At 38.2% G+C, this 11182-nt stretch overlaps 1 protein-coding gene across 1 annotated transcript in view; it reads left to right on the forward strand.

Annotated features, from left to right (window-relative positions):
* Positions 1-10828, forward strand: part of Ston1 (stonin 1) — a 120371-nt gene extending 109543 nt beyond the window's left edge. The window contains exon 11 of the mRNA XM_070025558.1: positions 10581-10828. Coding sequence (XP_069881659.1) covers positions 10581-10688 — 108 coding nt within the window. The 3' untranslated portion in view covers positions 10689-10828. The remainder of the gene's footprint in view (positions 1-10580) is intronic.
* The last annotated feature ends 354 nt before the right edge of the window (positions 10829-11182 follow it).

The following is an 11182-nucleotide window of genomic DNA, read 5'->3' on the forward strand; positions in this document are numbered from 1 at the left end:
CCCCATCTAAACCAATAAATAGCAGGGCATAATGTTGTATATGCTACCTGTTACCCCAGCCGCTGTGGGAAGCATAAATAGGAAGACTGCAGTCTGGGCAAAAAGCAAGATTCTATGGGAAAAATACCAAAATCAAAAAGAGCTGTTAGTATGGCTCAAGTGTTAGAACACCTGCCTAGCAAGTATGAAGCCCTAAATTAAAATCCCAATAGCACCACCAACAAAATACTGCTTTCCCCCCCCAAAAAACATTACAATTATGATTATGTAGAAGAATGGTAGATTTTTGTCCCTAATACATGAATATTTTCTTAAAACAGACTTGCGGTAGTAACATCCTATGCAATGCACCTATTGGAAGTATATGGCTCGATGTTTCTTAGTATATTAGCGCATACATGCACACATCTCCACAGTTAATTTTAGAGTCTTTGTCTTCTCAGAAAGCAACCCCACATCTTCAGTTCTCACTCTTTAATTTCTCATTTTCTTGTACCTTTGATCCTAGGCCTGAAGAACCAGGAACTCACTTTGGGTTTCTTTAGACTTCCCTGTTGAGGCATTTCATATGAAAGAATAATGCAGTAGAAGTCTTTTGTAACACACGCTTTCTTCTTATTTATCTGTCTATGGACCTTTGGATTGTTTCCCACTGTAGAAGAAAGAAAGTAATATATTTTCTCATCTGCAGGTTCATAGCTGCGGCCCCTAATAAAGAGAGATTGACAGGTGCAAAGCACACAAATTTAGTTAAGATAAATTTTACATTGCACAGGAAACCTTAGAAATGAAGACACAGGGGGAAAGAATAGACAAGGTTAATTTAACTCAATAACTTATGTACATGTGAACTACCATGGCAAAACTCCTTTGTACTACTAATAAACATGGAAAATGAATCACAGGAAATTAAAAAAGGCTTTGTTGTTGGTGGGCAATGGAGTGGGTGAATGTGGTGGAAACATTGCATGTATGAAAATACTTGCACAGTGAAATCAGTTGGAACTGTTTTTTTTTTCTTTATTTTGTTGGTTGTGGGGCTTAAACTTGGGGCCTGGGCACTGTCCCAATGCCTTTCTGTGTTCCAGGCTAGCAATTTACCACTTGAGCCACAGCACCACTTCCAGTTTTTGAGTGGTTAATTGGAGATAAGTGTTTCTTGGGGGACTTTTCTGCTCAGGCTAGCTTTGAACTGTAATCCCCAGATCTCTTCCTCCCAAGTAGTTAGGATTACAAGGTGAGCCAACAGCCCCCAGTGATTGGAACCATTTCAAGAAGGAGGAAAAGGAGGGTGCGGGAGAGTGGAGTAGTTGAGTTTGATCCGGGTGCATTGTATACATGTATGGCAATCACACAAGATCCACTTATACAACTAATAAATGCTAAACAGATCTTTAAAAAAATGAAGACATGGGGCTGGGAAGGTGGCTAGTGGTATAATGCTGCCTTGCATGTGTGAGGCCCTGGTTCGATTCCTCAGCACCACATAAGCAGAAAAAGCCAGAAGTGGCACTGTGGCTCAAGTGGTAGAGCACTAGCCTTGAGCTGAAGAGCTGAGGAACAGCTCCCAGGCCCAGAGTTCAGGCCCCATGACCAACCCTACCCTCCCACCACCACCCCCCCCCAAAAAAAAGAATTAGAGATAAAGAATTAGAGATAACTATTTTTTTCTGTATGGAAAACCATACAGAAGTAGAATCAGAGGAAAAATGGGTATGATCTGTTAGTAATAAACTGGAGGGACTTAGCAAGGCCTCCTTGTTCAGAATCTTCACAGTATCCCTATGTCTTTGGAGATAATGGTATTTCTCTCCTGTGGGTACAGGGTCAACACCTCTGGACTGTATGGCTGGGTGCTGGTGGCTCATGTCTGTGCTTGTAGCTATTTAGGAAGCTGAGATCTGAGGATAGCAGTTCCAAGCTGGCCCAGGCAGGAAAGTCTGTGAGACTTGAATCTCCAGTTAACCAACTGAAAACCGGAAGTGAAGCTGTGGCTCAAAGTGGTAGAATGCTATCCTTGAGCAAAAAAAGAAACTAAGGACAGAATCGCTTAGGCCCTGATTTCAAGCCCCATGACCAAAAGGGGGGGGGGGAAGATAAGGACTTTATGGAAGGTCACAGAATTCTTTTAGGAGAAGGGTTAAGGGAAGAGAGACTTCCTGCTTCTGTTATTTTCTGAGGACTGAGTGCCATATTTGGGGGAGTATATCTTGAGCCTCCTTTGTACCTTTTGGTTAATATGTGAAATGTTTCAATGAACACTAATGCACAAGTTTTTGTGTGGACATATTTTCATCTGTTCTGGTACATTCCTGGAAGTGAGGTTCCTGGGTCATATGATAACATTTTAAGGAGCTACTAGACTGTTTGACAAGCTGGTGCAGTCAGCTTTATGTTCTATTAGCTGTGTTTGGGGATTTCAATTTCTGCACATCCTTGCCAACACTTGTTACTTGACTTTTTAATCTCGACATCCCGGTGGGAGTGCAGGGATATCTATCTCATTGTTAGCTTTTTGTGTCTTTTGAATCACAATTTGAGATACATAAAGGAAACAATGGATAACATTTTGAATTGCTAAAACAAAAATAAATCCTTTGGTCTACATTCAAGATCACTTTCTTCCCTTAAAACATTTTATATATGGAAAAATGGCTACTTAGATGCTGGAAAATATAAATAAAAGATGGAGTAGGGCATAGAAAAGTGACAGTTCTTACTTTGAAACTTACTTTAGTTTCTTATAAATTGTGCATTGCCTTCTACAATAAAAACATTATGTTACTTAATTATATCTACATTTCAGAAAGTTGCATAAAGAATTTTCTGGAACATTATGTATTTAATATCCATTGCTGCAGTGTGAAAGAAAGCTTGTAATTCATTATATAGGCTTTGAATTTTTCAGTGGTTTCTTTTTTTTCCCTTCATACTTGGTCATTTGACTCTTACAATAACCTTGTGGGGCATATAAAAACGATATTGGCTGTGTAGTGTTAAATCTAGTTGTTGAGTTGGAGAGTACTCTCTAATTAGTGACTATTTAAAGAATAGTATTAAATATTAATAGGAACCAGGGCATTAGGGAAGCATTGAAATTATTTTAAGAGGGAGTAATGAAGTCATAAGATAGTAGCTAAGAGAATGTGTCTGTAAGGTCAGAGTGGAATGGGAAATGCTGTTACAGTGGATTTCTATAAAGGGAAAACTTCACAGTTTGTGTCATTAGTTGATTCATTTAGACTAGTATTGGATGGAAACAAACAAAAATAATTGAAAAGAGTGGAGATGTTCTAAGGTCAGTAGCATTACTTTCCCTGGATCAGAATGTATGTTTTAACAAGATCCCCAAATGATTTGCTTGTTCATTTAAATTTGGAGTAGCATATTTTGTTAAAAAAAAGGTGTATTTTGTTTTGTTTTGTTTTGGTCAACAGGTAGAACTAATCTTTGAATTTATGAACATGTCTAACAGCTTAAATGAAGGCACTGGTCCACACACAGTGCATTAATTGTATGGACATTATTCTACAGGCCTTGAAAATATCAAAAATTTATGTAAAGACTGAAGTAATTAGGATATTACAAGAAAAACTCACTGTAAAATGAAACCTTCTATAAGAGACAACAGTAGGACACAGTTTGTATATAAGTGGAACTCGAAACCACCAGAGGAGGCATTGTGTTCATGTGACAGTTTTGAAAACTTGCTTCCAAGTTTGCCCCTTTGATGCAAGTACAACCATTGGTTGCTATGTCGTCAATGTCTATGTACTTTACTATGAGGGTACATGGGTAGTCAATTTCCTACTTCTTTGCTATCTGTGCTTCCTGCTACTAGTAGCTTATCTGTCACTGTCTTGAGTGTAAGTAACTAGTTATAATGATTTGAAATGCACGTACAAAAGGTTGCACAAACCACTCTGTATTTTGCCATTTGCCATCTTTTGTCAGCATTTCTCTAAGATACTGTTGTAGTAATATTTTAATAGATGTATAGTATTTCATTGTATGATTGTTAAAGTTTATGTAACCAACCCCTACTGATAAAATTTGATATACTTGCTTTGAATTACCATATAGATATAAGACATTCAATGTGTGTGCAGCTATGTCATCACACATAACTCTTCAGAAATGGGATAATTAGGTTGATAAGACAAATGTATGGTAAAATACAGTCATTGTATTCTCTAAAAAGATGTTCTAGTATATATTTCCACTTCATTGTTTGAGAGTAACTTTGTCCTATAGCATTGCCAATAGAGTATGATAAAAGCACAATTTGGATCCTCACCATTATGAAAGGTTGAAACAGATTTGGGTGGAAATTATAACTCTATATGTGTTTAAGGCCCTTTGTATTTTCTTTTTGTAACATTGTGCACAACTTTTGCCTTTAAACAGTTCATTGGCTTCTTATTTATTGATTTCTCAGGGTTCCTTATTGTTGTGGAAAGAGATGATTAGCTGTTTGTTATATATGCAAGTACTTTTTTTCTCAGACATTTGCTTTCATTTTTTTCTTTTCACTTTTTTGACTTTCAAAATTGAGTTAATTTATTTGTTTATGAATTAAATTAACTAGACAGGCACTCGTGGCTCACACTTATAATCCTAGCTACTCAGGAGGCTGAGATTTGAGGATTGCAGTTCAAAGCCAGCCCAGGCAGGAAAGTTGTGAGTCTCTTATCTCCAATAAACCACCAGAAAACTGGAAATGGCACTGTGGCTCAAGTAATAGAGCACTTGCCTTGAGCTGAAGAGCTGAGGGACAGCACCCAGGCCCAGAATTCAAGCCCCATGACTGACAAAAAAATTAATTATTTTTAAGTAGTTGTTCAAAAAAGTATGAGTTCAGCAAATCAGTTTATAAGTACAATACATCTTTTTTTTTTTTTTTGCCAGTCCTGGGGCTTGAACTCAGGGCCTGAGCCCTGACCCTGTGCTACTTTTGCTCAAAGCTAACACTCTACCACTTGAGGCAGAGCACTACTGGCTTTTTCTGTTTATGTGGTACTAGGGAATTGAACCCAGGGCTTCATGCATGCTAGGCAAGCACTCTACCACTAAGCCACATTCCCAGTCCCAGTACAACACATCTTGATCAATGTCACCCCCTTCCATCATTCTTCCCCATCTTGCTTTTTCATTCCTATGTTCAGGTGTTACATTTTTCAGTCTTTAATTTTATAGCATTTAAAATTTGAGGCATGACTAGAATGTTCTTTAATTGAAAGTTTAAAAAGGATTTACTTTTGTTTTCTTCTAGTATTTTGGGGGGCTTATTTTTCTATTCACTTCCTGACCCATTAAATGTTTTTCTTGATGTGTAATGTAATGTGTGATATCAACTTGTTTTTGGGAGGCTAGCTAAATTTTCTGACATTTCATGAAAGGAATTTTTTTCTCCACTGACAAAAAGAAGTTCCTTTATAATCTAGACACACATACACACATACACCAACATACACACGGACACATACACACATAACACTACCACCACCACCACCAAAAATACTATTTTTGTTTTTTTGCACAAAGCATTAGAGAGAGTTCTTTTTAATTTTTCTGTTTTCTTCTATTGGTTTGTATATCCACAAGTCTGTGCTACAGTGATGATTTAATTATCAAGATTTAAAAAATCTAGTAGGGGTAGTACTTTGGCACTGATCATCTTTTCTAGAGTTTTCCTGGGAACTCTTGTTTATTTTTCTGCATTAACTCATCATTAGCCTGCCTGGTTCAAAATAAAACTCTACCAATATTTTTATTGGATCACACTAAATTCATAGACGTTGAGATTTTAGTGATATTGAGGAGGAATAAGCAATGATTATAGACGAAAGGTCTGGGGGAGGCTTACTGAAAATGCAGTGATGTACAGGTCAGTGGAATAAAAGTCAGAAGGAGAAAAGAGAACCAACGTCCAGGAGAGTTGGGTTTAGCATTCTGGACAAAGGGAACAGCAAATGCAGAAGTCCTGAGGAAGAATGCCTGTGTGTTCAGGGAATGGAGAGAAACCTGGCGTAGAAAATGAGGGGAGGTGAGAGATTTTTCTTGTTTGTCAGTTGTTGTGAGGCTTGAACTCATGGGTTGGGTGCTGTCCCTGAGCTCTTTGTGCTCAAAGCTAGCATTCTACCACTTTGAGCCACAGTATCAGTTCTGTTTACTTTTTTAGTAGTTAACTAGAGGTAAGAGTCTCATTGGGACTTTTCTGTCCACGTTGGCTGCTTCAAACTGTGATCCTCAGATCTCAGTCTCCTGAGTAGCTAGGATTACAGGCATTAGCCACTGGCACCCAGTGAAGTGAAAGGTCTTGATGTTCATTGTAAGGGATTTAGTTTTTGGATGGAACTCATTGAGAAATTTTGTGTAGAGAAATGACATCTGATTGATGTTTTAACAGACCTGCGTGGTAAAGTTCAATGTAGACTTGAAGGCAGCATTGGACAAGGGAGAAATGGGGAAACCAGTTATGAGGCTATTTTCTAGGTAAGAGTGAAAGGAGCAGAGGGGGTAAAAGTGGTGGGAATATGAGCATGTTTTGTAGGTAGATGCTTTGTAGGTAGAATTAACACTGATGGGCTGACCTGCCTGTGGGATACGAGTAGGAAGCCAAAAGAATGTCAAGATTTTATTTTTACTTGAGCACTTAGAGCAAAGAGTGGATATTTCCTACAGAGATGGAGAAACTGTGAAGTTTTGGAAGAGGATATCCTATTTTTGGATTCATTTCAGATGTCTATTTCACATTCAGGAGATGCCGGAGTTGTTGAATAATGATTTGGAGTTGCGGGGATATATATATATATATGTATGTATATATATATATATATATATATATATATATATATATATATATATATATATATATGGTATTTAACATAAGGAGACCGATTGTAAAAAAGAAGTATAAGAAAAAAGAATGGTTCTGGTAAAATCTAAGACTGAGAGATAAGAGAGGTAAGGAGAAATCAGTAAGGGAAACTAAGGAGTGACCAGAGAATTAGGCGAAAACCGATAGTACACCATAAGCTATGTGAGGAAAATATTCAAAAGAAGAGAGTATTAAATACTACCAGTGGGTCAAATATTCCTACCTACTTTATTAATTTGGCTTTTGTGATAAATTGACTCTTTACCAATATATTCTGTCTGTCGTTTATATACACAAAGACTATGAATTATGTATTTTGATTCAAATTGAATTCTTAGTATTCATCGATAATCTTGGATTAACATAAAGCCCTAAAAGTTAATCTTCCAATACCAACAAAAAATGCTGCTTTTTTTGAAAAATATTATAATTATGTAGTAGAATGGTATTTTTTGCACTCAATACACAAATATCTTCTTGAATTTATTTAATCTTTATTCCTTTTTTTTGGGGGGGGTGTCCGGTCATGGGGCCTGTACTCTGGGCCTGGGCGCTGTCCCTCAGCTCTTCAGCTCAAGGCTAGCACCCTACCACTTGAGCCACAGCGCCACTTCTGGCTTTTTTATTTTTGCTTATGTGGTGCTGAGGAATCAAACCCAGGGCCTCATGCATGCAAGGCAAGCGCTCTACCACTGAGCCACCTTCCCAGCCCCATAATCTTTATTCCATTTTTATTCCCTATTTCTTTGCTTTTGTCTAATCATGCTGGATAATGCCAATTGTTCTTTCCTTTTGCTTGCTTGGATTTTCTAGTACCTCTAGAATATTTAAAAAATTGGGTAGGAGTGAACATCCTTGTCATTTTTGGGAAAGCTTTTAGGGTTTCCCTACCAACATGTCCTGGTTGTTTGAGCTGAGACGTGTGTGTGTGTGTGTGTGTGTGTGTGTGTGTGTGTGTGTGTGTGTGTGTGTGTGTGTGTGTTGCGTGTGTGTGTGTGTGCCTGTGCCTGTGTGTGTGTGTGTGTGTGCCTGTGCCTGTGTGTGTGTGTGTGTGTGTGTGTGTGTGTGTTGCGTGTGTGTGTGTGTGCCTGTGCCTGTGCCTGTGGATAGGAAAAATTATTTGCTTCTCTTGAGTTAAAAAAAAATCTAAAACACACATGACATTTCTAGAGAGGTCATGCAATATGTCTCCTTAGGTCAACTAAAAAGGTTTTAACATTAATAAATATTGAGTATTTAACTATGGTTTAATTTTTAGGAACAAATGCAGTCACTTGAAAAGCTACCTGAAGGAATTATTGTTGTTTTTAGAATTCATGTTATATAATTTTTTTATCTGTGCTATATTCAGTATTCTGTTGTTACTGTTGTTTTGAATATGTAGGATAGGTATATATGAAAATGTGATTAAATGCAGAAAAATGTACTGTAGGACTTTTAAATATATACAAAAAAGGGACTTAGCCTTTATATTTTCTTAGACTTCACAAAATGTAGCAGAATCCTAACCACAACTTTTCTTCCTGAATTAGAGTATATGTAATCAACAAGTAAATTTAAATATTTATTATCCTTGATCTCAGATCATATATTTCTAAGGCTTTTGTGTGTATGTGTGCATGCATGTGCATATGTGTGGCAGTCCTGGGCTGGAACACAAGGCCAGGACACTGTCCCTGAGCATCAAGGCTAGTAGTACTCTATCACTTGAGTCACAGCTCCATTTTCAGCTTTTTGGTGGTTGATTGGAGATAAGACTGGGCTGGCTTTGAGCTATGATCCTCAGATCTCAACCTCCTGAGTAGCTAGTTTTAGACATGAGCTACCTACACCCAACTTCCTTCAGCTTTTAGTCACTTGCAGTTTACCCTGAAGTAACAATGATTGTGATTCTTTTGCTCTCGAAGCAGTAGGATTTCCTATCTTATTTTGTCTGTATCTATGTGGATTCATTGAATCTGAGAAGCAACTACTTTTTTCATTGAGTTAATCATCTTTTAATGTTTTCTTTTCTTTTCTTTTCTTTTTTTTTTTGGCCAGTCCTGGGGCTTGAACTCAGGGCTTGGGCACAGTCCCTAAGCTTCATTTGCTCAAGACTAACATTCTACCATTTGAGACACAGCGCCACTTCTGGCTTTTTTTTTTTTTAATTTTATTTTATTTTATTTGAGAACATACTGTACAGAGGGGCTACAATTACATGGGCAGGATAATGTATACATTTCTTACCAAGCATTGCAGCCTCCTCCTTTGTTTACCCTTCACCTCCCTTCCCCGCCTCCCCCCTCCCCCCACCCAATTATACCCCCCTCCCCCCACCCAATTATACCCCCCTCCCCCCCCACACCGACATTGTAAAGCTGGTTTTGACATGACATTTTGTACTTCTCATTGTTGCAACAGGTCTGTGTATGTGGTACTGAGGAATCGAACCCAGGGCTTCATGCATGCTAGGCAAACATTCTACCACTGAGCCACCTTCCCAGCCCAACTTTTAATGTTTTCTATGACATACTTATTCATTAGTTTCTATCTCCTGTTTAAAGAAAAAGTGTGAAATCTTTGAAGGTGGCAAATGTTTTCTGTTTTTGCATAAATGCATTATATACACATATGTATACACATGAAAACAAACATAGTTGGCCCTCCACTTCTGTTTTCTGCTTCCTCTATGGATTAAACTAATTATGGGTCAAACATATTAAAAATTACATCTTTAGTAAACATATACAGACTTTTTTTTTTTTTTTTGCCAGTGCTGGGCTTGAACTCTGGGATGGGTACTGTTCTTGAGCTTCTTTTACTCAAGGCTAGCGCTCTACCACTTGAGCCACAGCACTACTTCTGGGTTTTTCTGATAGTTTGTTGGAGGTAAGAGTCTCATGGACTTTCTTGCCTGGTCTGGCTTTGAACTAGGATCCTCAGATCTCAACCTCCTGAGTATCTGGGATTATAGGCATGAGCTGGGTGCTTGGCTCATGCACAGACTTTTTATCTTGTCATGATTTCCTAAATAGTGCAGTATAACTACTACTCAAGAGCATTTATATTGCCGGGCGCTGGTGGCTCACGCCTGTAATCCTAGCTACTCAGGAGGCTGAGATCTGAGGATCGCGGTTCAAAGCCAGCCCGGGCAGGAGAGACCGTGAGACTCCTATCTCCAATAAACCACCAGAAAACCGGAAGTGGCGCTGTAGCTCAAGTGGTAGAGCGCTCGCCTTGAGCTGAAGAGCTGAGGGACAGCACCCAGGCCCGGAGTTCAAGCCCCATGACCGACAAAAAAAAAAAAAAAAAAAAAAAAAAAAGAGCATTTATATTAAATTAGGTGTTGTAAATAATCTAGATATGATTTAAAATATGTAGGATGATACACATAGATTATATGCAAATACATAAAGTCATGTCATATAAGAGATCTGAGCATCCACAGATTTTTTTTTTTTTTGATGTCTGCAGGAGTTGTGGAACAAATTCTCTTCCTCTCCAATGGGCTGATACTGAGGGATGACTCATGTATATATAACTAATGTATCTCCAGTGCCTCAAAGTATATGTCTTATACAAACTCAATCTTGAGGAAGTCTTTTAAACAACTTACGTTCAGGGTCAGAATAATCCCACATATTATTCCAAAAGCAATGTAAATCATCCCCTAACTTATAAATGTAATTAATGTAGATTATTTTTCTCCCCTCCCCAGATTCATCGAAGCAAGAACAAATGGAAATTCTATTTGAAAGATGGTGTTATGTGTTTTGGAGGGAGAGACTATGTATTTGCAAAAGCCATTGGTGATGCAGAGTGGTAAACGTTAGGAGCTTATTGTTTCGATTTTGTAATTATCAGTGGGGGTTCATTGCACATTGTGAGGCATTTTTATTTTAAATATTGTCCATCACTGAGCTACTCAGATTTTCAGTTCTCTATATGGAATTAAATAAAGTTACAATCCAGATGCAGATACAATGTACAATTGTATATTTATTTTGTTTTCTGTTTCAGCAGGTCCTCCCCTCCCCTCATTATCTATGCCATTACAGATCACATTTGCATTGGGTGTGACAGACCATGATGAAATGTCACATTGTTTTCTTTTTTGGGGGGGTGGGGTAGGGTGGGGAGAGTGGTCCTGGGTCTTGAACTCAGGACCTGGGCACTGTCCCTGAGCTTTTGTGCTCAAGGCTAGCACTCTACCACTTGAGCCACAGCTCTATTTCCAGCTTTTTGGTGATTATTCAGAGATAAGAATCTCATAGACTTTTCTGCCTTGGCTGGCTTTGAATCAAGTTCCTCTGATCTCAG

Source organism: Dipodomys merriami, unplaced genomic scaffold (assembly GCF_024711535.1).
Source record: "Dipodomys merriami isolate MVZ:Mamm:240054 unplaced genomic scaffold, mDipMer1.0.p SCAF_17, whole genome shotgun sequence".
Taxonomy (NCBI): Eukaryota; Metazoa; Chordata; class Mammalia; order Rodentia; family Heteromyidae; genus Dipodomys; species Dipodomys merriami.